Genomic DNA, 27,326 nt, shown 5'->3' on the forward strand with positions numbered 1-27,326 from the left:
AGAGTATTGTGTACTCAAATAGTATTTAGCATTATCTTACACGACATTAGATGGATGCACATTAGAAAATTTGCTATGAATGATGCATCATGTATTTTTCTTTCACTTCCATAACGTTTTTCCTTGTGGAATTATGTGCCCCCATTGTCTGTATACTAGAATGATGCACTTTTCTCTTAGGACTCTTCTGTACCCCATTTTCTTCCCATTTGCATACTCTTCCCACCCAGTTCCTCCTTCTCATCTTGAAGCCTGAAGGGCAAGGGCTCCATCTGCCACCTGTTTTGATCAGATCAGTGCCTTGCCCTCCTTACCTGTAAATGAGGCCAACCTGATCACAGATTCTGGAAACAAAGATTGATGGCAGGACAAGTAAAAGGTTTGAGCATTGCATTGCAATGATAGAAACAAAGATGAAAGACGAATTGATACCAGGCAGGCTGCTTCCCTCCTCTTTCCTTACTATTATCTTTCTATTTATACATGAAATTGACAGAAATAAACTTCCAGATCTAAATTGCTTCCAAACACCTTACATTCTATGCAGAAGCTAATCACGCAGTGTTTATACTTGCTTGTGCAAACTGTGCAGTGGAGGATTTCCTTTGCACATCACATGCTGTTCTACCACTGTTTGCTTTAAATTCTGAACCAAAATACTTTACTCTGACTTGTTCTGTCATCCTTTGTTTTTCATGTCCTTGCTCCTTGACACAAGTTAATATTTCACCATGGTTTAATCTTTCATTTTCTATTTTCTTCACACTTTGAAAATTTGCTGCATCCTGTCTTTTAATGTTACTCCTGAGAGTTTGAGTCCATCAAGGAACTTCTCAAAGTGTATGATTTTTTTTCTCAAAGTGTTCTAACAAGAAAGGAGCGGTGTACCCACCTTTTCAATTGATTTATGTGTCCTCAGCACATTCACTTCCCTTAAGCGAAAAGTCTTTTTTTTAATAACTGTTAAGAAAAATCAAGGTTTGCTTTGTAACTCCAGTCCTTTCCTGTTGGATTACATCACCAAGCTTGCTATTCATTTAAATAGAACAGTAGAGACATGGTGACCGAGGAAAGAGCTATTGACACTGAAGTTTGCCAGAGGTGAAAATACACAAAACTGCAGATCACTCAGAAAGATTTGGAACAAAGAAGTACCAACCAAAGCGCTTTTGAAATAAATGGGTGCCACTGATTTAGAGGACTAATTGAAGTGAATGTTTACTTGACGAGTTTTAGCAACTAAAGAAGGTAAAATTGTTTCAGAAACTGTTGCCCAGCTATCCTGCTATCCTTTTAGCTAGTACCTTCAAATGTAAAGACAACAAAAATATATAAACACTGTTGGGGGATCCCTTTCTAATTTCTTTATGCGGAAGCAGGATTTTACTGAAGCCTGAGCTTTCTTCTTCAGATGCACAGTGGTAAAACCTCCAGTGACTTAATGGATTATCCAGGCACTTGGATAATTATCCACTGGATTATCTACTAGGAGAAGGGGAGATCGAATGACTACATTTTTTAAAATTAAAGAACCAACCATGTATAATTTTGGAGAGAGAATACGGCTTAAGACACTTATTACTGGCACTAGATCCACCATGTGAGGAAAAAGCTTCTGCAGCACTCTCGAAAAAATCTGATCGCCGAAAGATGAAAAAAGCTCTAAGACCACCTCTGTCTGCTCTTCTCGTTTATTCCTTCAAGGTACCCGTGAGCTAACATTCCTGTGCATCCTCCACCCACGCTCACCCGTACGTACACATCTCATTTCTGCCCTTTCTCACCCAAGCCGCACATCCCTCATTTTTAGACCCGACAATTTTAAGGAGCAGCTAGGTGGTGTACAGCAAAGACCACGACCTGCCGGCTCGAAGCGGGCCTGGGAGTTCTGCAGGGCCGTGAGCAAGCGCGGGGTAGGGGGGCGACACAGGACCGCCGGGGCTTCGGAGCCCCGCCGCGCCTCTATTGCATGGGCCGTCCCCCGTCCACGAAGCGATTCGGACCGGACCGAAAAGCGAGGAGGAAGGCAGACAGCCGCCTTCCAGGCCCTGTCTGGCGAGCCTCCCCCTCTGCCACGACGCAGGGAGCGGCCGGGAGGTGCTTAACTCCCGCCGCAGGGACAGGAACCGAGCACGGCGGGTGGGCGCGCAGGCGTCCTCGCTGCCCAGCGATCCCCCGCCGCCGGGGTTCCTCTCGCGAGATGTGGCGGCGGCCGGTGGGCTAACAGTCTGTGACAAACAGGCGAGCGGGACGGGCGCTGCCTCCCCTCACCGCTCCTCCCCGGACCGCCGCAGGGCGGATGCGGTGGCAGCCATAGCTTTGGGTCGGGCGGAACCGTCGCTGCCCTCCCCGCGAGCGTCGTCGTCGGGCCAGGGAACCTCTCCAGCCGCCGCAGGCGGAGCAGGGAGCGCCGGTGGTCCCGCGCATCTCTTCTCCGCCCGGGCCGGGAAGCCAGCGGTCTTGGCCGCGTGGCGCTGGCCAGTTTGCATCTAAGTTCCTGCCTCCGCTGAGTGGGGATCAGGTGGAGCTGGCGGAGGGCACTGGGGGTTGTTTCCTTTCTCGCTTCGATCCCCTACGCCGGCCGCGAGCCCCGCGCCTCTCGCTCCTGCTGAAGCCCCGGTGGGCTGCTCCGGCGCAGCCACGCTTCCCCGCGTGGCCCTGTCAGAGTGGCGGGCGGTGCCTTCGCGTAGCGGCCGCGCAGGGGTGAAAGCGAGCGGGGCCCGGAGGGAGGGGGGAGACGGAGGCCGGTGCCGGGCGAGGGGGCGCTGTCGGAGCCGGGTGCCGCTGCGGGGTATAGGGGGAGGGGGCGGCAGAGGCGGCAGCGGCGGCATCGTCACCTGGCGCTGCGGCGGCAAGGGGGAGGAGAAGGCGGGGCGGGGCGCGCGCGGCGCCTGGCGTTGTCTGCGGCGCGCTGCAGCCCCGGGCGCTGGTTGGCGGTTTAAAGCAGCGGAGCCGCCGCCGCGAGGGGCGTTCAGAGCAGCTGGGGCAGCCGCCGCGAGCAGTGCTTTATCGGGCTGGGCGGGCATGGAGGGCAAGCAGCAGCAGGAACTGGGGCCGCTCGGCCCCGCCGTATCTACGGGCGATGACCGGCGCTCGGAGGAGGGCCGGGATGCGGCGGGCGGCGGTACGCAGGGCAGACCCCTGGGTCCGACGCCGAGCCAGAGCCGCTTCCAGGTGGACCTGGTGGCTGAGGGCGCCGGCCGCCCGGTCGATGAGCCCCGCAAGGCGAGCGGGGAAGGCGGCGTGGCGGGGAAGGGCAGCGAGGAAGCCAAAGGCAGGTTTCGGGTGAATTTCGTGGACCCGTCGGCCAGCGACGAGAGCCCTGGCGAGCCGGGGGGCGGCAGCTCGGAAGGCGGCAATGTCAGCTTTCAGAACGGCGGAGACACGGTCCTGAGCGAGGGCAGCCTCCACTCCGGTGGACACCACCACTACTACTATGATACACACACCAACACCTACTACCTGCGCACCTTCGGCCACAACACTATGGACGCGGTCCCCCGCATCGACTACTACCGCCATACGGCCGCCGACCTGGGCGAGAAGCTCATCCGGCCCAGCCTGGCTGAGCTGCACGATGAGCTGGACAAGGTGAGCGGTCGCGGCGTATACCCCCTCCCCCCCCCCTCCTTCCGCCCCATCACAGACACAGACACACAGGCACACAGAGACACACAGGCACACAGAGACACACAGGCACACAGAGACACACAGGCACACAGAGACACACAGGCACACAGAGACACACAGGCACACAGAGACACACAGGCACACACACACACAGTTGCCGGGTTTCCCCGAGCTGCCTCCCTCCGTGCCGGGCAGGGAGCAGTCCTGGCCCCGCGTCGTGCTCCGCCAGGGCCGGCTGGGCGTGCAGGAGGAAAATGCAAAAAGCTCGCTGAGCTTCGAGGAGGAGCAGAGCGAAAGCATCGCGGCGCTTGCGTCTGCCAGTTTTTTTGGTTTGGTGTTTTTTTTTTTTTTTTTTTTGTTTGCATGTTTTTGTGGGGCTCTTTGTTTTTTGTGGGTTTTTGTTTGGTTTGCTTTTATGTTTTTTTATTTGGTTTTTTGTTTGTTTTTTTCTTTCTAAGTGACGCAGTGGGGCTTTTCTCCCCCCTCCCATCCACCTCATCTTCCCCTCTGATTCTGGGAATATGTTTTATCCAATAACCCTGAGGAGATCTCTTATGGTCGCAGAGGTTTTCGGCTTCTAGTCCGTATGTCCTTCCACAGATCGGGAATTCGCGGTCTGCGAGAGGTGTTATTCTGTGAGGGGGAATGACAGTGTTTGAAAGAGATAGTAAAAAAAAAAAATAAATAGGATGCGCTCATTTTTAGTAGTGACAAGAGGTTTGCCACCGAAGCTGAAAACGCTCTCCTGTCCCTTCGCACGCAGGCCGCCTTCGGGCATGATGCTGGAGGCTTCAGAGTACATACAGCCGAGGCTCCTTCATCAGGAGCTTTTCAGTCGTGCTGAGTAGCACTGCTTGTGAGGGCGTCATGAGCTTCAGAAATGTTGAAGCTGCGTGTCTGGCTTTTTCTATTTTGGACTAGTCCGTATTATATTGGAGGCGAGTTACAGTGAAAGCTTATTTGCGTTGTAGGCTGACTTTATTAAAGCTCCAGCTGAACCTGGAATTAATTTGATGTATATTCTAGATGATGATCAAACTACTGTCACTAAACTAAACCCAGATCAAGATGGCAATGCTATCGTCTTGCAGTCTGAAAATTGCCTGTTGGTATTTAGCTGTACTTCTAAGAAATCCATGTTCTCGTGGGTTTTTCTCGAAGGTTTGGGAAGATATGGGCCTCGTCCTAAGGCAGCAATGAATATTCTGTTTCCAGAACTTTTTTCCTTCCACCTTTCACTTCTTCTAAGTGGAGGTGAATGAGAAAATACATGTTCTTTTGAGACTGTCCCGTTTCATGCCATTAATAATAGGCAACTCAGTTCGGCTGCAGTGATCTGGGCGGGATGTGGTGGATTCTTTGTGTCTTTTTTTTTTTTTTAAACTGACTCTTAATCTGTTCCAGTAGAAATAATTGTTTGATATGCTGTACAGATGCTTCATGCAACCTCTAAAATTAGATGCCAAAATAATTAATAATCCTAGCATTAAATTGCTATTGCCTTTTAGGTCCCTTCCTGATGGAGTTAAATGATGTTCTGTAGCTTGACTTTGAGTTAGTATGGAATGGAATTTGGCAGTTACTGTCTTGTACATGGAGTTAGATATGCTATAAATAAACTGTGTAATGTATGTGAAAACATACTGATTTTTTTTTTTTTAAATATTTCTTCTCTCTGCAGTTTTTGTGAGATGACCAGGTCGTTTAGTACTTTGTTCTGTGAGCAGAACAGAATTTGAATTTCTAAACTTGGCAGATAAGTTTTTGGTTTGTTTATATTTTAGTAGTGAAGGATAGTTTTTATGCTAGCATTAAGGCATTTTAGTGTAAAATCTAACTTGTAGAACTATACTTTCTAAAGGTGTAATTTCTTCATATATCATTAGAAAGCATGGGAAGCAGTTTTCTAGGTTGGTTGTGGTGTAGAGTTGTAGACAACCTAATTACAGGATCATTATCAGAACAGCTTCATTGCGAGTATTAATTAACTCAGATTATTAATTTCTCAGATGTCATTGAGTTGTTCTGCTGTGTGGATATGAAGAGATGTACTGTGTGCAGTGCCCATCCACTTAAAAAAAACAACGGGATGGAATACTCAATTTGTATGTTTGGTATTATATTTAAGTATGAATTATAAACTCTCATGGGATAAATATCAGAAGTTAAATTGAAGCTCTGTGTGGTAATTCAGCTGTTCTGTCAGAGGATGTTTAATTTCCAAAGTGATTAATGTGTTAGCAGGCATTCAGGCATAGGTGAAGAAGCAATTATTTTCGCTTCAGACTTAGCAAAACTGTTTGTAAGATAAACTTGAGAATACAAAGACTTTTAATAAGGATGTGTCATGCCTATTAATAGCTACATACCTACATTTTTCCCAGTCTCTGGAGTATAAAATATACCACATTTGTGATTATGTAGTTTATTTCTGGCCACAAAGTGCTGCTGACTTTTAAATCATGGTGGCACTCTACTTTCATATAAATGTTCATAAAGCCACTGTGCTTTTTTCACTGTTTTTCATGGGGGCTTGTTGTCTTTATTCCCAAAGTGACTTCAGTTCTTACTGACTAACGGTAATGGTCTCTAGTGTTGAATCATACTGTGTGTTAAAGGACATACTTCACTGACTTTTAAGAACTGAAAAATTAAGCTAATTCTTTGGCTGTGGGTTTTTTTGTACTACTTGTATGTCATGTATATCAAAGACAGCAGGCCAGCTGAAACAAACATCCTAGTGCCATGACATAAAGCTTGTACTGTGTAAAGACCTGTTGTTAGGCCCCTGTTTCTTGATGCAGTGCTTCAAGTTTGGAAGTTATTTTATGTTGACTGATCAAAAACTGAGTTCACCAGCAGTGTGCTTCAGTAATTTACAGATAGCAATTTTGTCTTGCAGTTAGTTTGTGCTATTCTTTGTTTTTAATAGGTAAATAATGTTCTGAGATGGTATTGCAGTAATACTTATTCTTATGGTACTTGCAGAACAAAATTTTTTTTTTTTCTTATTTTGCTTGATATCTAAATCCTCTATGAATTCTGTTTTTTCGTGATACATGTTTTGGAAATTCACATGGGAGATGCTGCAGTATTCTGAAATGGATGAATTGCTTACTACTGATCTTGGTGTCTTATGTAAACATTCAAGCCAGTAAGCTGTTTGGAGAGAGGGAGGGAACTGATGATTCAGTTACAGTTGCTAGTCAGTCTCCACAGATGTAGAGGTGAGAGGATGGTTATAAACAAAGAAGTGGGAGTGAAAGAAGGTACTGCAATATCTAGGTTCTTTGTGCTGTAGTAGTGGTATCCCCTGACGTCTTGGCGGGGGGGATATGACTTGAGGCAGTAGGAAAGTTGTGTCCTACCTTTTCTTATAATTTTCTTCTCAGTAGTTTAGGAATGTCTGTTTTGCCTTGCTCAGCGCTGTCTGTAAATAAAGCTGTAGCCTGTAGAAGACATTCCATCTGCCTTTTTGTCATCCTCAGTGTAAAAATTAGCATGCTGTAACATCATAGATCTTCCAGTTTTGGAAAATGAATACTTTTAAGGTATTGAAAAAATCCACTACTATGTATGAATTTATAATTATTCCGTATATCATTGCCTTAATTGGGAAGCTTGTTTTTTTGAAAAATAAACTTAATAGTGTTTGATTCCGGTTTGTATGCGTCTCTTGTGCAGTCATTTACAGCTGTGATAAGATGTGAACTAAGCCCTCTACTGGTAGCTTTGGTTTGTTTGTTAAATCCTCACTGAGAGTACTGATTGGATCCCCCGACAAGATAAATGGTAGTGATCTTGAGAAGAGGATCTGTATGCCACCATCCATTTCCCCATCCCAAATTACAAACAAAACCAAAACCCCAAACAGATCCGTAGGTACTGAAAAACACAAGTGTGCTGTGCTTCCTTCCACACAGAAATCCATGCACTTGTCCTCTGAATTGGGAGACGGAGGTAAAGAAGACATTACTCATAGCCTTAATGCAGAATTGAGGATTTTTTTGCTTATACTGAAAATGGATGACAATTTTTTTAAACTATCTTTCTGACTTTGATTTGAAATTTCTTGAACATAGCAGTTTTTCTTCATATCCAGTGGCTTAAAATGTTTAGCACAGCGAAAGGACTGTGTGTGGTGCTGCTTTTTCATAAAGAATGTATTTTTCTTGAAAGATGATTCTTGATGATTCTAGACTATCAAGTTAGATGATTGTCTAATGTAAGGTCTTTCTTTAAAAATTCCATCCCACCCTCTCCCTCTGCTGGAAGACTGACAGGCTCTTGCAGATTTTTATTGCACTTCCTTGCTGAATTATCTTACAATCAGTACTTAGTTCTTGGGTCATCATGATTTAGTTTGATTAGCTTCTACTCCTTCTTACTCTCCTTTATATTTGTAAGCAGAACTTAGATTAACTTTCTGAATTTAATTGCAGTAAAATAAAATTAGAAATGGTCTTGATCTCTGCTCTTGGGCATCCTAGAAGCCTTTAATTTTTAACTGTTCTCATTCATTCCTTTTGAAAAATCCTGAGACAGTGCACCTGTACCAAGTGCAGTTTACTAACATAATGCAAAGTGGTGTATTTATGCTTTTCCAGTGTGAAGAATCCTCACTTTGCTTATTCCTGTACCCCTTATGTTTACCACCATCTTCATCAAGGAAGAAATCATGTATTCTTTTTGCAGCAGTAGATTATCTCATTCCTTCAGGGTTTGTATTATATAAGAACCTTACATGTTTTGTAGTTTTACGTTGCTTAATGCTTGAATGTCTCTTGTCTAGTCTTTGTGATAAGTCTTTAATCCAAAACACCTATGGAATATTGAACCCCTGAAATGTCTTTGGCAAACAGCTAAGGTGTTCTTACAACTTGATTTTTGTTTTGTTCTAGAGAAGCTTGAAATAACTGAGTGTTGATTAACAGACTATAGTTCAACAGCACAAGTCTGTGATTCTGCTGGAAAGGGTTGGTGCTCCCTGTTTCTATGTGTGAGTTGGATCTAGGAACTGATAATGGTTTACAGAAAGAAAGCACCCCCTTCAGCTGCAAAATCTTGCACTGCTGGGTATGGTGTGTCAGATCCCTGACACAGTACAAGGCATCTCCACAATCTTTTGACTGCACACCTGTATCAACAAAACAATTGTTGACCCTGCACTCCTGATATATGTGTATTTATGTACTTACGAGTTGTGGACATGGTCTGCTAGTACTAGTATTGTGAATGATACAAAATAAAAATTGAAGGAGGAGATGTCAATGAAATAAACACTATCAGAAATATTTTCATACCTCAGTAACACAAGCAAAAATTATTTATTTATGCTTATCCTGCTCCCAGTGGACTGCCTTGTGCACCTCTTAAGACACTGCTGCAGTGCTCTATGAATCCCTGGAGTGATCATGTCAGAAGAAAAGACAATGTAATTTCCTAGACAAGTACAACTAGGGAAGAAGGAGGAAGTGCCTCTTTTAGAGGATCTTGGTTTTTTGGTTTTTTGGGTTTTGTGCTTTTTTGTGGTTTTGTTTTTGGGTTGGTTGTTTTTGTTTTTTTGTTTGTTTTGGGTTTTTTTGGGTGTATTTTGTTTTTTAGTAACCAAATTTAGCTGATGTCAGCATCAATGACTAGTTCAAGACCAGAATCTGAAGTAACAGCAGTCAATTTTCTTTAGCTTGGTGGTGTTTCTTTCAGCAGAAGCTATTTCAGAACTGCCTAAAGAGGAAGGTGCTGCAGAATTCATTTTCAGGTTAGCTTTTTCCGATTTAGTACTGCGTTTGATTGGAGACAAAAAAAGACCTCAGTTCAGTGGCTATCCAATGATTTTCATTCCTGGAGAACATTATTGCAGAGGAGGAGGCTGGCAAGATGAGTATCGTGGCATAATTCAGGCCAGGATGCTACATGAGTTGCATCCTTCACATTTTACTTAAAGCCCCACATACTATTCATATATGAGCAACTGCAAAGCTGTTCTCTCCTGCCCTTTTTGGTGTAGGTAATAGCAATCACAACATGATCATTGGTACACTACTGAGATTTTTTGTGCATACTTGAGTTGTTTGCCTTCCAGTAGCTTGGAAGTTCTTGCAGCTTGAGTGCATGGAACATCTTTGTTTTACTTCTACATCTACTTCAGCATGCTGATTAGACAAGATAAACTGAAATTTATTTTTATGCATAAAAACTAACTAGGATGCGTTATCTGTTCCTGATAAACATGACTGACTTAAGGATACAGTGATGGAAAAATAACCCCAAGCCTTTGTTCTGTTCCTTAACTTTCCTTCTTGAAATGAGCTGCTTATATTTCAGGTTATTCAGTTCTTAGTTTGTGGTTTGTCTAGTTGTTTTTTTGATGGTTTTGATGGTTTTTTTCTCCCCCCCCAAGAAAACTGCAATGTCTGTTGTGGCTGGGAAGAACCTGATGCTCGTGTTAGCACTTAATCTGAGGGTTTGCATGGCAGAGGGAGACTCGTAAGACTGTTCCAATACTGATCTTGAGCTGCAAGCAGTATGGCAGCTTTGGCTTGCATGTAGTGCTGTGCCAGTACATGTCAGTGCTGGATGAATGTACCATCTCTGCTCAGTGCAGGCCCAGGGCCTGTGTCTGTAGATGTATCTACCCCTTCATGGTATGGTGTTAAAAATTCTGGCAATACTTAATTGATTGTTTCAGTGGGCTGTTTGACTTGTTTTAAGGCAATAGGTTAAATGAAGTTTTTAATTAGAAATAGAATTCTGGTTAAAATGGGAAACATGTTTAAATGTTTGACATGTTTAACATTTTGTTCCTTGACAGAAACATATGACTTTGCCTACCAGGAGTGCTGAACACAAGCACCGTGGGTTTACTGTGGGTTAGCCATGCTGGATAGCCACTGAACTGAGGTCTTTTTTTTGTTTTTCTCCAATGCTGATTAGTTACTTGCCCAGGGTATTCATGTCATGCTGTGATTATGGAGGGTTACATGAATCAAGATGTGTTGATGTGGGTTGTTTTTGTTTTTTTTTAATCTTGATGCCATTGTAAAATGCTCTTTTTCTTCAAGTAAATGTTTTTGTTATCAAGAAAACAAAATCTGTTTATATTTCAGGTAGAATAGCTTCCTTGTATGCCTGCAGATGGCAAAAAAAACTTTGCTGCCGTGTCACATGTAAAAACTACTTGAGAAGATTTAATATGGTCACATCATGCTGGCTGCAGGCTTTCAAATCTCAGCCTTTGCATGGCTATCTAGAATTCAGTGCTTTCCTCTTGGACTTTTCTTCTTTATTCTTTTCACTGATTCTCTAGTAATTCTGAGGAGAGACTTTGTTTGAGCTAATGCTAAGGAAAGCGTTGAAACTATAAATGGAAGGGCTGAAAACTCAAATTTTTTTGGCGATGTAGGGGAGAAAGCAGGTAGAGGAAGGGATGAGATCTTGAAATATTACATAATGCATGGATTATGTAAGTGCTGTGACAAGTTAGTGGCTGTGGAATACTTTTAGGACACTCAGGTTCATCAAGATTAGTCCAGGACCAAATACTTGTTATTTTCACCTGTTTAAGTTTGTGTAGGCATGGACAGTTTTGTTGTTGCTTCACTACTGAATTGAATGCAGTCTTTTTCCTTCAAGCAGAAGTCTAGCTGACTGCAGTGTGTATCTATTCTGTATTAGCAGGGAAGGATCATAATCACCTGAAACGTCTGTAGCCTTTTTGTAGTTTCTAAGGTTGGTGGTCAGTAAAAGAACAGTATGTATGTAAGACATAAAGTGGTGATGAGCTTTATAAAGAGGTCTCCTATCTAGCCTTTGTAAATACACCAATGGAAGAATGATGATTTACTAATATCTGATGTGGATAACCAGGGGTTGAAAATGTTAGTGTTTAATTCTAAAGAAACCTGACTTTCAGGCACAAGTCATATTTTGTCTGGGCAGTTTATCTCAAGTTGCTGTAGGTAACTGCTGGGTGCCACTTAATGGATTATAAGGCTTTTTAAAGGTACTGGAACCACAATTAAGTAGCAGTATTTTTCATATGCTTCAAACAAAAAATAGTAATTATAAAATCTATTAACAAATTTGTTGTAAGTCATTCCTGGTTTATACCAGGCAGTAATGTGACTGCTGAATTTTCTGATCTGCCTGTTCGTAGAGTATCTTGAGTTGAAAGGCACCCATAAGAATTGTCAAGACCAAGTCCCTGTTCCTCTCTAAACCATGTCAAACTAAGCCATATGACTTAAGACCTGTCTAGAAGCAACTTGAACTCTGACAGGCTTGTTACCTTGGTGGTTTCCTGGGGAGCCCGTTCCAGTGACTGACTGTGCTCTCACTGAAGAACCTTCTCCTGATGACCAGTCTGAATTTCCTGTGATGCAGCTTCGTTTCTTTGTTCTGTTGCTGGACACCAGATCAGCAGAGGTGCTGAGAGATCAGCACCAGGATTACCCTGTCTGAGGTGGAGAATGTGGCAGTTGCTCTTGCTAGTTTCCATATAGTCAGTGATTGCTCAGCCTTCTAGTCTGTTCATATCTCTCTGGAAGGCCTGTCTGCCCTCCATGGAGTCCACAGATCCTCCTAGTTTAGTGTCATCAACAAACACTGGCTGTAAAATTAAGTCCTGCAGACTGCCACTGGTGACTGGTTGCTAATCAGATGTAACTTTTTACTATATCTCTTTTACCTAGACTCATCAGCCAATGTTCACCCAATGCATTTATTACAGGTTTGTCTAGCTGTGTGCTGAACATTTTGTCTTAGCAGGTACTGTGAGAGACATTATCTAAAGCTTCGCTAAAATTAAGAAAACCCTGGCTTCCCTTAGCCGACTAGATGGGACCTTGTCATAAAAGGAAATTAAATGGATTAGGCAAGATTTTGCCCTTGTGAACCCATGCTGGCTCTGACTAATGACTGTGGTGTTTCTCGGTGCTTTAATAAAATCAGATACACATTCAAGTACAAGGCGTATATTAACCCAAAATAAATTACAAAAAATTCCAAGTTCTGGCAAATTCTGAGATCTAAAATTTGCGAAAACATTAAAACAGTTCTAAATAGATAAACATACTCAAGTATTTTCTATCTATGCTGCTAAATGGAGTGTAGAGTGAGGGGTGTCACCTGTGGCAGCAGCACTATTTTCTGAGAAGCACCTGTTCACGTTCCTGCCTAATCAGCTCATTGTCTCATTGCCACCTCACATTGCAAGCCAACAAAAAAAAAAAACAACCCCAAACCATTACTAACAGTGTTGTGTGAAAATGTGTGGATTTTGAGCTCATTTTTTAAAGAAAATACTAGGAAGGTGTTCAGGCAGACGTGAGATGTCCTTAACGTGTCTTTTGCTGTATTTTCTTTTGCATGTGCTACCTGACTGTTGCCATTGGTTGCACTGCTAATCCCATCTAACTCCTAAAAAAGATGAACACCTGAGTCTATTTGGCTACCTTAGCAAATGCTTTTTAAGTAATATATTATCAAGAATTTAAACTCTTCTACTTGGCTTTCATAGGCATTGAGTTTCAAATGTGTTAGTTGCCAGTTCTTAGGTCTAACACCATTCTCTTGTGCTGTTCAATAGGCCTAAATAGCAAATTGCTTTTCATAAGTAACTGCTTCACTCAGGTTTGAGTATTGATATCTACTGTATAGTTCTGTGATTTTAAAGGGAGGGAGGTTTAGGTAAATGGATTTTTGCATAAATAGAAGTAGTAAGGATATCTATTAAATACTTAGGGTTTGCATTTCTGAAACAGATTAATATGGAGAAGAAAACCGCTGGTTGTCAACAACAGTTTGGCTGAAGTTACTAGTTTAAAAAATAGACTATTCTAGTACTGACATTGAAGAGAGTGCTACATAGACTACGATAATTTAAAAGTAATTAACTACAATACTTACTCCATTTTAGATATGTTTATTTCCCTTACAAAAACACTTGAAAACTGTCAGACCTGGCTTAGTTGTTTTTCTGTTGTTACTGAAAACTCACTGTGATTTATTGTTAGTCTACAGGGCAGAATTATTAACAGCAGTATCTTAGCCATTTGAAACAGCCGTTGGTTGAAAAAATGGTTGCAAACAATAGTCACTGTCACCAGATCAAGTCAAGACTGGTGAGAACTTTTTTTCCTTACATGTTTAAGTACTTTTTATTCTCAGTCAGACTACTGAATTTGAGACTTTTCGTGATACAGTGTGAACCACAAGACTGGTCTCCCCAGACAACAGTGTTCTTAAAACTATTCCACAGAGGTGAAAGGAAACTCAGTGCTCTTGGTTTCTTTCACCACTGGTTACTTAAAAGCTTACCAAAGACCCTTAGGCACAAACTGGGGGTTTTATGACTTTAAATGCTAGCATACTGCAAAATGAGTGTTAAAGAACACATATGTTTGATACATTTCGGTGTTCTACAGTCAGCTTTTAATAGCTGGCTGTTCACACTGAAATGTATGCCAGTACAAATTGTTTTCAGTAGCTGACACTGTTGCAGCATAGGCAAACACCTATGTCGTCAGGATTATTCTGTGCAATTATTCTATAATATTCTATAATTCCATAATTATTCATATATCTAGCACTTAAAAACCCTTCTATTGAAATCACTGTAGATGTCACAGATGAAGTGGGAGAAAGAATACAAAAGCTCATTCCAGAATAGAAAGTGGAAGGCTTGCTTAACCAATTTAAAATCTGTAGTCTTTAAAAAATGTGGGAAGTGTTGCATCTTCTGAGGCAATACATATACTAATTCTGCTGCTGTTTAATAGCCTTCTTTAATCTGTCACTTAAAAGTATGTGTGAATTAGAAAAGCAAAAAAGTGTTCATACTCTCTTCTTTTGTGTATGTGTTGAGCTGTATTAACTTGGAAAACCTTCTGTACTCTCTAGTTTTGTACTTCAGTAGCCATGTTGTTAACAGTGTATGGCTATAGAGTTGGGCTATTCAGGACTATAAACTTTACAAGTAGTAATTTGTCCCCTGTCAATGTCTAGTATGCTACATCTGATACATTTTATGGTTTCCTTCCACAAAAAGGAATTTCTTTAAAAGTGCAGTGCCTATAAAACTATGTTTCAGGAGACTGAAACAAGGAAGTGTTATGCCAAGGTGTGATAGACAGCTTGGCAATAATGCTGGAAGCTGCAGTGGAGGAGTACAGAAGTGAGCAAATTGCTCATTCTTGTGAAGGTGGGCTCTGCTGTCCATGAAGATTCTTGCAGACTTCCCTAACCACAAAGCTCCTAGCAGATAAAGCATGGTCCTGTTCTTGAGGCTTCAGCTGTAGCTGGTGTGGATAGAGACCTGTTGCTATACAGTACCATTCTCTTGGCACCCCTGTTGGTGAAAAGACTATTCTCAGGTGGCTTCTCTTGTTTCCTATACTCAGTAACCATGTTAATAAAACTGCGCCATGCTCAGTATCACAATATGTAATTACAGGGCGGTTTTAAATGTAAGCAGCTGTTCTCTTAATGAAACATAGTTCAATGCCATTTTTATATTTCCATGCAGACATAGGGCCTTGAAACAAGGCTTATAGTCATGTAATTATAATAATGCAAGGCTTATAATTTTCTTCGACATTTGATAGTACTAGCTGTTTAAATGAGCTTCAGTATTGTATCCTACTAAGACAAGGAAGAGCTGCTGTTGTGAAGCCTTGCTAAAGAACATGTATGAAGAGAAGCGCATAGTAAATGGCAAGTGCTAAACTTGAGAGATGGCCAGTACAGTGTTCTTAGCTGCTGCATTGGGCTCTTCTCTGCAGAAGAGCAGTGGCAATTGGAAGGATTAGCTGAAGAAGTTACTTATTACTTGGCACATGTCAGACTGAAAAGAAAGTGGTCTTCCTGAAGCAGAACCACCTGGTCCTACTTATGAAACTGCTTTTCGCTGTGTCATTTATTTTGGACTTGGTGGTGTTATATCAAAAAGAAGCAAGAGCAGAAGAGCTTGGGTGTGTTTTTCTGGTGTTACCTCGTACAGTTCAACACAGCCTAAATATGGTGACTTCAAGATGGGATCTGGATAAGTTCACCATACACCACTCTTGGTAAAGAGCTTTCGGTAAAAGTAAATTGTAATTTTCAACAATGAGAAACTCTTCCATGCACATATTTTGAACTGTGTGAAAAATCTTCTATCTCTCCTGGCTGACAGCTCTTTTCTCATTACTAATCCACTTCCAATACATGTGGAGGCTATTCACAACTAGGACAAATAAGTTATTGTTATGATCCAGTACTGGAGATGAAAGATTATCTGTACTTTTCAGTGCCCTGTGATATGGCAATGGAAATTTCTGTGTAGGATCAGAATTCGACTGTTTCTTGGCTAAATTCCTATCAGTGTGTGATAAAATAGTCAACATAAATATGTATCTTTTCCTTTATCAGTGCAGTGAACACTGTTACAGTGAGTGTTCTTTGGACTGAGTAGGTAAAAGACACTATTATGATTAAAAGTTGTGTTAATAAGAGTGCTCCTGATCTAAAATGCTAAAACTTTCTTTCTTCCTTTTTGTTACACCCCCTCCAAATCTACAGTGTTTTAGTGTTTTTTGCTGTTAGTGAAGATCTTATCATACATGTATTGCTGTTCTAAAACAGTGCTGGTGTGTTTTTTCCACTCAGTGTCTGACTTCAGTAGAAGCATTGTTCCCTCATTAGCACAAGCATGAAAAATACTACGCCTGCTTTATTTACAGCTGAGGCCGCAGTTGTGGTTTCTTAATCTGCCATTGAAGGACTAAACTTGGAGTCTTGTGTAGTGGAATTCTTTTGTGCCTACACTGTAATATCTGTTCTCACTAGTGCTTTATTGGGCACCCACTAGCACTGATAACCAGTAATACCCTTTCAGTATTTTTTCATTTTGCATGTGCTTCAAAATACTTTCCTAAGAAGTATTACATAGTGTGGAGAGACAAGGCATACAGAACAAAACTTTCTTGTGTTCATAGGGTGTGTATTTTGGGAGCTGATCTGGTAACTGATAACTCAAAGTATCAGTTGCAAGCCATTACGCTCACCAGAATACAGCAGGCTGAGCAGTGGGCTTGTCTGAGTGCTATAGTAAAATCCGTAGCTATCGGATGGTGGTTCAGGTTGGAAATGACCTCTAGAGGTCATTTTAGCAATGTGTGTAGGTTCTACCAATACCTGGGCAGTCATAGTCTGAAGTATACAATGCTTTCCTACACTAGAATGTTCTCCACCTTCTCTTAAAATTTAAGTGTGCAGAAAATAAAAACTTCTACCTTGTTTTTTTTTTAAAAAGGAAAAGTGGTATGACTCAGTAATACTATCACTATATTACTTGCATATAGTGTTTCCGTGTTTAAGGACATAAAATTAAAGGTTTCTTCTAGCCCTTCCTTGATCTCCCTGACTAGTCTTATAAAAGAACAATTTTTTTGTTTTGTATTATAGACATGAAATATCTTTCTGTAATAGTAGAATATCTTATGCTTCGGCCAAGAAAAGTGCCTACATTTGGTAAAAACTGCCAAGATAATTGTGACTCCCTCTAGGCAATGCCTCAAAGTTGCATATACTGCAAATATAACGTGATGTTCTTTTATGATAAATAAAAATTGATTTTATATGAAGGAAGAATAATATATAGCTACACAGTGGCATGTTTGAGGGGGAGTTTTGTTGTCATGGTTGTGAAGGTGTTTATTAATCTGTTCTTTCTTTTAATGTTATACATTACAACACAAGCATATTAAAATGATGTGTAGAACACATATTTAACTGTCTCCTTTTTAGTCCCTTCTGGAGACAAGAAAATCCACTTAAATTGGTCTGTTAAAGGTAATGATCTGCAAAATCATTGTGATTCTGCCTACTGGTGGAAAGCTTATGCCATACGTGATCTCCAGCAGTGTTGCAGGTACACCTGTTCTTGTCAGAATTACATAATGCAGAGTCAGTGAGAAGCACTGGCATGAATCGCTTTTAATGACCTTTGGAAAAGGTTGACATAATCTAATTCTTTAATTATTGTGTGTTTACTACTGATTGTAAGGGGATATGGATGGTGCCCTTTATAATTCTATAAATATTTCCTGTGTACTGTGTGCTGATGGTATATTTGGTATTAATGTATCAGGCAGAGAAGGAATTCAATAAAGCATCACATTAAACTTTCTTACCGTGCCCCTTCAGTGTGGAACATACTATTTGAAAGCATAATTTGGTTCCAGTCTATTTTGTGTTATATTTAACAAATGAGAGTTGTGCTCTTTATATGATTGTCATTGAACCTCTAATTGCATCAATGTTTTTTCCACCCTCTAGGATGCAGGTTGCTTCACAAATCACAAATGCTGCTTAAGCTATTTTGCTGACGAGTATACTCTGAATAGCATTCAGGGTCTGTGTAGTAAATTCATTTTTTATACTTGTTGCCTTGGAAAGCTGTCATACTTTGCTTGGAGTGCTTTCTGCAGATTCCTTACAGCAAGCCTAGGAAATATTTATATTTTGATGTTTGCCTGACTTGGCAAAACAAAACTGCCTTTTGAAAAACAAGCATGCAACAAGTGTGTGTATAAACACATAGTTTTAATACCTATCAAACAGTTTAGATTTCTGTATTGTAAGGCTGAGAGTTGAATTGAAAAGAAAAGCCACAAGTTGGTCTTTGTCCATGGAAATGACACTTTCTGTATCTGTCATTCTTCACTTATAAACAGGGAAGAGCGTTTAAGAGGAGACATTTCTTCCCTCTGCCTGCTTGAAATGCCACTTTCCCACTCTCCTTTCTCACAGCATCATCTTACAATGAATAGTGGAATAGGGAAGTGAATAATTTATTTTTTGAATAACTGATCAGATGACAGCTAGATCTGAACTACAGGAAATACTGTATCTAAAACCAGTAACTTGTTGTAGAGCAGTGTATACTTTCAGATTAAGAAATAAAACTTCCTGTGCTGTGGAAGTTGTTGCATTTGAAATTTTATGGCTTTTTATTTCTAAAAGACCAGATGTTTGTCTCTTAGAACTGTAGAACTGATACTGAAAAATACTTATTAGTAACTGAAGCAGAATACTAAAGTCATCTGTGTAAGCTTGTTAAATATGCCTTGAAATCTGTGAGATGAGTGCTTAATGCAAGGAGCATAAAGAAAAAGCTTGAAACATCTGCCATGTCATTCTTTAGTATTTCTGTTTGCACAAGTAGATGTTGGAGTTGGTTTTTTTGGTTTTTTTTTTTTTTTTTAGTATATCTAATGCCCTCTCTACTCCATCTGCATTAACAACTTAAATGACAAACTTTTTTTTTTTGAAGGAGCCCTTTGAAGATGGCTATGCAAATGGTGAAGAAGGCACACCTGCTGGGGAAGCATCTGCCACTTATACACCTGATAGCAAAGGGGTGGTCAAGTTTGGCTGGATAAAAGGTGTTTTGGTAAGTTTGTATTGTACTCCAGTTTTTCACACGTAATCTTTCTAGTATCTCTTTTTGTTTGAGGGGAATTTTGATATTACTGTATAAAGAAAAGATTATAGGTATGAAAGAGATGAAAAGTGCAGTAATTTTAGGGAAGGGTCGCACTTTCTTGTGCTGAATTTTAAGGAAATAGATTAGGACTTCAAGTTTTGGAGGGATTCTTAGCACAGATTTTCCAGTTTATCTTCCCGAATATGGCAAATGACTAAGTATTTGAAGTTTGAACCTGTTAAAAAATCTTCTTCTAAGTGGGAATCTTAACATTAAATGCAATACAGTCATGCTGGAAAAAAATCAGTCAGTTCCCATTTGGAGTACTGAAAAATTTTAGGGTGACATGGAGGATTTTATTACAAGTATATATTAATTTAATCTTAGCATTTTGTCAAAGGGAAAGCATAATTAATATGTACTCTCCAAAGCTATAAGAATTGATATTAATGGCTGCAAATGCAACAAGTGGTCAAAACATGCTGGACTTGATGATTCGGAACACATAACTTTAGCTCACCACTGTGTTTTAGCAACTTCCTTCAAAATCTTGAAGTAGCCACATGCTCTACCTTGGGAGAAGGAGAGTGCCTGTGATAGCTGTGAAACGGGACTTCTGTTAATATATCCTGCCCAAGGACAGAATGCTTAATTTTAAAGCTGGTATGAAGCAAACTTAATTTTTTCAAACACAAATTCTGTATTGGACTATTTTTGTAAGTAACAATTCTAAGTATTAAAGAGATTTGAGGTAAATAATTGCTTACCCTTTTCTTCCGAAGTTAATTTAAAAGCATCCAGGAGGGTGGTCTCCTTTTCAGTGGTTTGAAATTTGCATTTAGTGTTTCCTAGTAAGTATGATAAGCTGGTGAATATTTCCAGATCAGGTGATTTACAGTTTGCAAAAGACTTTTAATAGAATTTTTTTTTATGTTTGGAGAGGTCCTTGTCTCCCTTCTAGGTTTAAGATTTTTGTAGGATTGATAGAGTACTCTTGGAGTGAGAGACCTGAGACCTGCTGTTAGACTTCTGTATAAATTCTGGATGGTGCAAATTCTGTTTTATTGTGGACTAAGGGTTTGAAAGTAAAATGATTAAAAAATACCACCATTCCACACACCACCACCACCACCCCCCATTCAACCAGGATGTGGAAGCCAACAAAGCATTGCAAAAGCAGTTGGCAGAAGTTTTGAAATTGGCAGCCATTGTCCTGGTGGGGGACTCTAACTTACTAGGCATCTGTTGGAAATACAAGACGGCAGAGAGGACACATGCTAGGAGGCTTCTCAAGTATATGGAAGGTCACTTCTGGCACAGCTGGTAAGTGAGCCTGCCAGGGAAGGTGCTTCACTAGATCTGTTGTTTACAGAGAGATAAGGACTCGTGGGAGATGTGGTGATTGGAAGCTCGGACTAAGCGACCTTATTAAAGTGCTTGATCCCTACTGAAGTAAGGAGAGGAGCCAGCAAAACCTCCACTCTGGGCTCCCAGAGAACGGTGTTTAGCTTGATTAGGACAGTACTTGAAAGAATCCCGTGGGAGACAGTCCTGAAGGATAAAGGGGTCTGGGAAAGTTGGACATCCTTCAAGAACGAAATGTTAAAAGCTCGGGAGCAGGCTGTCCCTATGTATCATGAGGCAAAATGGTGGGGAAGACCAGCATGGCTGAACAGGGAACCCTTGTTGGAGCTCAGGAAAAAACTGAGAGTTTACCACCTTTGGAAGAAGGAGCAGACAACTCAAGACAAGTACAGCAAACGTGAAGACATACAGATAAAAAATTAGGCAAAAGCCTGGTTAGAGCTCAACCTGTCCACTGTCATAAGGGACAACAAAAAGTTTTTAAAAATACATTAAAAATAAAAAGAGCAAGAGAGCATCTCCATCCTGTACTAGATGAGGGTGGAGAACATTACAACCAAGAATGAGGAAAAGGCTGAGATACTTAGTGCCCTCTTTGCCTGTCTTTGATAGTCAGACCAGCCTATCAGCCTTTGTACTAGGGAAGGTCACAGAGATGTTCATCTTGAGTGTGCTCCCATGGCAAGGGCCAGCATGATTTCAGAAAGGCAGATCATGCTTGACCAAGCTGGTTTTGTTCTGTGACCAGGTGACCCACCTACTGGATGAGGGAAAGGTTGTGGATTTTGTCTGTCTAGACTTTGGTAAAGCTTTTGACATTGTCTCCCACAGTATTCTCCTAGAGAAGCTGGTGTATCATGGAATGGACAGGTCTACTCTTTGCTGAGAGCTGTGCTGAATGGGGTTAAATCCAGTTGGCAGTCAGTCACCAATCATGTCCCACAGGGCTCAGTTTTGGGGCCAGTTTTGTTCAGTATCTTCATCAGTGATGTAGATGAGGAGACTGAGTGCTTCCTCAGTATGTTTGAGGACAACACCAAATTGAGTTGGAGTGTTGAGCTACTTGAGGGTAGGAAGGCTCTGGAGGAGGACCTGGACAGACTGGGTCAATGGGCCAAGGCCAATTGTGTGAGGTTCAATAAGGCCAAGTGCCAGTCACAGCAGCCCTTAGTAATGCTTGGGGAAGAGTGTCTGGAATGCTGCCAGCAGAAAAGGATCTGGGGGTGCTGGTCAATAGCCAGCAGTGTGGCTAGGAGGGCCAGTAGCATCCTGGCCTGCAGGAGCAATAGTGTGGCCAGCAGGAATAGTGAAGTGATTGTTCCCCTGTACTCAGCAGTGGTGAATCCACACCTCCAGTACTGTCTTCAGTGCTGAGCCCCTCACAAGACAAGAAACACTGAGGTGCTGGAGCATGTCCAGAGGAGGACAACTATTACAGTGAGGTGGGTATTGGCCTCTTCTCCCAAGTGAGTAACTATAGGAGTAGAGGAAATGTCCTGAAGTTGCTTCAGAGGAGCTTTAGACTAGATATTATGAAGAATTTGTTTACTGAAAAGTATTCAGGCTGCCCAGAGAGGTGATGGAGTCGACATCCCTAGAGGTTTTAAAAAAAATGTGTAGATGTGACACATCAGGGCTTGCTCTAGTGGGCATGGCGTTTTGTGGTTTCTGTTGTTTTGTTTTGTTTTTCTTGGGTTGATGGCTGGAGTTGGTGATTTCAGAGGTCTTTTCCAACCATGACAATTCTATGATGCAGTGATCTGTTAGTGTGCAGCGGCATAGGAAGTTACAAAAGTTACAGGACTAGGAAGTTATGGGAGTTGTTTAGTTTTTAACGGAGAAAAAATTATTTAGTAGAGTATTGCTTTAGTGCATTTTTTTTGATATTTATGGGAGATGCGGAGCTGTTGACCTCACAGTGATTGTAGACTTCGCAATTTCATTTTTAGTAATACATTCTGTAATATGAATTTTGGATCCTAAAAGTTGGAGTCTTGATTGTTTTTATTTTCTGGTCTCTCTAAGTGTGGGATTTGGAGTACTGTAACTTTTTCTATGTTCAACATAGCAACTTTTTAATCATATTTAGGTTCCTTTGTATTTTTTTTAATCAAACCTAAACTTTTCTACTTAAGAAAAATAACTATTTCTGTGGAATAATTTGAGAAGTGGTGTGGAAAGACTGTAAGCTAATTCTGACAGCATTAAAAACTGAAATGAATAATTGCTGGAAGTAACTGGAGACGAGAACTAACCTGTGTAAAATTTCTCTTTTGTCTTAGGTACGATGTATGTTAAATATTTGGGGTGTGATGCTCTTCATCAGATTATCGTGGATTGTAGGTCAAGCTGGAATAGGTATGTGTACTGATGCTACAATTTTATTTCAGTGACCTTTAAGTGTGATCCCAAACAGGTGTTGATCCTGAGCTTACACTTTAAACAGGGGTAGAAAATTACTTAAATATTGCCAGTTTTGACAGCAATTTAGCCATATCAAAACTTTAAGAATTATGAAGTGGTTTAGGCTTTTCATTTAGCCTTAATGTATGTAGTTTAAAATTGACATTTTAAAGTGTTCAGTGAATTGTAGAGGTATAATTTGATCTGTGGTTATTAAAATCTGCATAGATACTGTGTAGTATATGAAAAATTTTCCTTCAAAGGCTTAGCTTAGTTTGGGGCTGCAGAAAATCATCTGCAAAAGGCATGTGTTTACTTGAAGCTCTACAATAACAATATTTATCCACATGGTTAAAGAGAACATTTTTGTTTGAATCCTGGAAACTTGTCCATACAAAAGGAAGCGAAGAAGCCTTTTGCTTGTATGTGTGGGACCACACACAGATATGTGTTGTGTTTGAAACTCTTATTCTTTAAACCAAGTTAAACTAAAGATCTGTACAGTTTAATACTTCTGGGCTTACGCCGTTTTTTCCTTCCCCTCTTCTTCTAAAAGGTCTGTCTGTCTTGGTTATTGGAATGGCCACTGTTGTGACTACTATTACAGGACTGTCTACTTCAGCAATAGCCACAAATGGGTTTGTAAGAGGAGGTAAACACGCTCTCATAAAGATTTCAAAGCTTTCATTATTCTGAAGTATACACCTTAGGGGTGGAGTTTCTAATTTATTTTCCTTTACATTAGCATTGCAGATAAGGCAGTAGGGTGACATGTATTTGGAGGAGCAGTGTCTTCCCTGTGTTCTGTGTTTGACTCAGCAGTCATTTAGTCAATGAAAAATCAATAATCAGTTTACTAAATTGATTTGACTCTTGGCTTCCTTTCCCACTGCAGAAGAAACATATTTTTTAATTTTTGAAATACAAGCATTTTTAGAGAGACAAAACCAGGAATAAATAGTCTTAATATTCTTCTGAGTCTGCACTGGTTGGTTATGTGCCTGCATGTGTGCTGTTTGTATGTTCATGGTGTGAAATAAAATTGTATACGATGAAATGGTAAGCTGTACCTGTATGACAGCATACAAAAGGATGTGAATTCTTGTTCTGTTTTGATGATTTTTTTTTCTTATACCCAAAAGATAATCTTCAAACTTGATTATTTCCAGCTTTCCTGCGTGTGGTAGTTTTCATTCTCTTTCATGGTTTATATGCTGTTTTCAGCAATTCCTACAAAACAGTGTTGTAAGTGCCTTGGTGCCTTTGACATGCTCAAACTGCTTTATGACATTAGAAGACTGCTACTACCAGAAAATGTGATAGAGTTAATAAAGAAGCTTATGAAATTCTCTTGAATTAAGAGAAAAATCACACAGAACCCATAGGAAGGATCTGCTATGAATCTTAGCACTATGTCTAGTGTAGTTTGCAAATGTCCTTTCTTTTTTTAAAATTGCATTATGCATATCTAATTTTCCTGTTCTTTTTGGAGCTTTGTTTTTTTTTATAGTTACTCTTGCAAAATAATACTTTCAGTGCTGAATGGGAAGAACTGTAGAATAAAATTACTATTCTTCCTATGAAAATCTTGCACTAAAGTAATCTGTTAACATTCTCATTTGCAAAGTAGGTCAAAACTGGGCATATCCATATGTTTTTTCACAGGAGCTGCTTGTTATAGAGTGAAATTAAGGATTTCCTGTTATAAATTTTTAACATACAAAATTTCTTTAGAGCTGAAGAATTTTGTTGCTTTTAGAAAGCCAGGCCTTAAATTGGAGGAATATAATATGTAGTAATAGAACTGTGAGCAAATGCCTTGAGTAATTTGAAATAAAAAGCCCAGTAATAATGCTGCTTGTGTTTCACAGTTTTTTAACCATACAACTGGTCACATTGCTGAATGATATGATGTGATTGGTACATAGGTCATGATTATTTCAAACGGGTCTGTTTTCCTAAACTTGGAACATTTTCTGAAACTTCAAGATGCTTGTCCTTAAAATGCTGGATTTTAGGTATTTTCTAATACATCAGGGAAGGTGCAAGAACAACTAGCATCTTGTTTGTGTAAACTTTAAACTGCTGATGACTGTCTGTTCTGAGGCTCTTTCATATAGTGTGTTGTGGGGTTTTTTTGTTTGTTTTTTCAGGAGGAGCATATTACTTAATTTCCAGAAGTCTGGGGCCAGAGTTTGGTGGTGCCATAGGTCTGATTTTTGCATTTGCTAATGCTGTTGCAGTAGCAATGTATGTTGTTGGCTTTGCAGAGACGGTTGTGGAGCTTCTTAAGGTAAATGTATTATACAGGTTACATTTATAACCCTACCCTGTATGAAAGTTTGAGCTGTCATCATAGAATCATACAATGGTTTGGGTTGTGGGTTACCTCCAAAGGTTACCTAGTCCAACCCCCATGCAATGGACAGGGACACCTTCAACTAGACCATGTTGATCAAAGCCTCATGGAATCTGACGTCAAACATTTCCAGGGAAGGGGCAGCCACAACTTCTCTGGGAAGCCTGTTCCAGTGTTTCACTGGCATCATTGTAAAAAGTTTCTTACATCTAGTCTTAATGGACCTTCTTTTAGTTTAAAATCATAATTCCTATCACTACAAGCTCTATTAAAAAGTCTGTTTCTGTCTTTCTGCTAAGTCCCTTTTAAGTATTGAAAGGCCACAACAAGATCTCCTTGGAGCCTTCTTCAGGATGGACAACCTAGTTCTCTCAGTCTGTCTTCTTAGGAGAGGTGCTCCAGATTTGTCTGTGTGGCCTTGTCTGTACTCACTTCAACAGCTCCATGTCTTTCCTGTGCTCGCCAGGAGTCCAGAGCTGAATGCGTCAGTTCAAGAGGGTTTTCAGCAGAGAATCCCCTCCATTTACTTGCTGGTCATTCTGCTTTTGCTGCAGCCCAGGATATGGTTGGCTTTCTGGCCTGCAAGCTCCTCTGCCTGATCATGTTGAATTTCTCATCAATCAGCACCCTAAGTTCTTCTCCTCAGGGCTGCTTTTAGCCCCCCAGCCTGTACTGATACCCTCACCAATTCAAAGCCATAGAATGAGGTACAAGGTTACTACTGACAAATCAGTAAGATACTATGGTAATTTGTCAGCTTTTTTGATAAAAAACAGATTATTGGTGTCAAATGGAAACTTCCCACACTGTTCATTGCCCTGAAAAAAAAAAAATTGTAAAGAAGCCCAAGCTGGTTGTTGAGAAGAGTGACAGTACAAATACGTGATGCAGAATCACAGGTTCTTAATGATGACGTTCTTATTAATGGAGTGTTTCTTGTAAGTGATAATAATTTATATTAAGCTGATTTTCAAGGGGATCTGCATGTTAAAACCAGCTCCTTAAGTTAAATACAACTAGGTATGACTTGTCTGTTAGATTTTTTTATTAAAACGAAATACTGAGAACTCCTTGTAGATGAGAAACAATTTAGAAGACATTAAAAGAATTAACAGTAATAGCGAGGAACAAATAAAATATATATTTAGGGGCAAGATAGTAGTGGTTGCCTTGTTATTTAGTTTCATTCTCTGGCAGCTGAACACAGGACATTCTTTTTGGGGATGGGCTATGAATGGGTTAGTAACTTCCATTTAGAAGATTCATTGATTTAAATGAAAGCAAAACCTAAATCATTTCTGTCCATACAGGAAAACGTAGATTACTAAATTTGTGGAATAAAAGTTAACTGTATTAATGATTTTAAATTATAATAATTATATAATAAATTATTAAATTATATTCTGCAGTAGGGAAGGTAAGTTCTCAATAAAATATATGACTGATTTTGTTTGTTTTGTTAGGAAAATGGAACATTGATGATTGATGAAATGAATGATATCAGAATCATAGGAGCTATCACAGTGGTTGTATTGCTGGGTATTTCGGTTGCTGGAATGGAATGGGAAGCAAAAGTAAGGAACTGTCACCTTTTCTTTTACTCTCTGCCTCATAACTTTGATTCCATTTTCTACCTCATTTATTTGTTTTATTTTTAATATATATAATACGCTCAGTAGTACATGCATGGTGTGTTACAATGGTCAGTGGCCGATTTTTATGTAGTAGCTCCTACTGTAGCACTAGCATATGCAGGTCTGAACAGCATTTCAGACCTTTAGACCACTTCACTGCACTTAAGCATAAGCATCTATGAGACCCTTAAAACCTGTATAATCTACTCTTAATGACACTGTCAGTAGGTTAATGGTATTAACCCTTTTCTGGGCAACTACAGCACAAGAAGAGAAGAAAAGAGAAGTAGAATGGGAATTTCCCCTCACTGGGAGTTAACAAATGATTTCCATGGATGGAAAATACATGGCTGAAGCTGAACCCAGTCTAGAGTGTATAGTTTCTGCTAGCGCAAAATTTGAGTTTTCCTCTCTCTTCTGGTTTTGTTTTCACTTGGAAATCACCATGCAGAGCAATGCAATCCCTAGG

At 40.4% G+C, this 27,326-nt stretch overlaps 1 protein-coding gene across 3 annotated transcripts in view; it reads left to right on the top strand.

Moving 5' to 3' along the window:
- Window positions 1-2,226: 2,226 nt before the first annotated feature.
- Window positions 2,227-27,326, top strand: part of SLC12A2 (solute carrier family 12 member 2) — a 75,077-nt gene continuing 49,977 nt past the window's right edge. For 2 of the 3 annotated variants that reach the window (XM_071731794.1, XM_071731793.1), the window contains exons 1-6: window positions 2,884-3,591; window positions 18,944-19,063; window positions 22,744-22,819; window positions 23,421-23,516; window positions 25,018-25,157; window positions 26,687-26,797. In XM_071731794.1, the coding sequence (XP_071587895.1) occupies window positions 3,025-3,591; window positions 18,944-19,063; window positions 22,744-22,819; window positions 23,421-23,516; window positions 25,018-25,157; window positions 26,687-26,797 (1,110 nt within the window). In that variant the 5' untranslated portion in view covers window positions 2,884-3,024. Of the gene's footprint in view, window positions 3,592-18,943; window positions 19,064-22,743; window positions 22,820-23,420; window positions 23,517-25,017; window positions 25,158-26,686; window positions 26,798-27,326 lie in introns of all 3 variants that reach the window. The other variant, XM_071731792.1, reaches the window with a different exon arrangement.

The sequence above is a fragment of the Heliangelus exortis genome, chromosome Z (assembly GCF_036169615.1).
Source record: "Heliangelus exortis chromosome Z, bHelExo1.hap1, whole genome shotgun sequence".
Lineage (NCBI taxonomy): Eukaryota > Metazoa > Chordata > Aves > Apodiformes > Trochilidae > Heliangelus > Heliangelus exortis.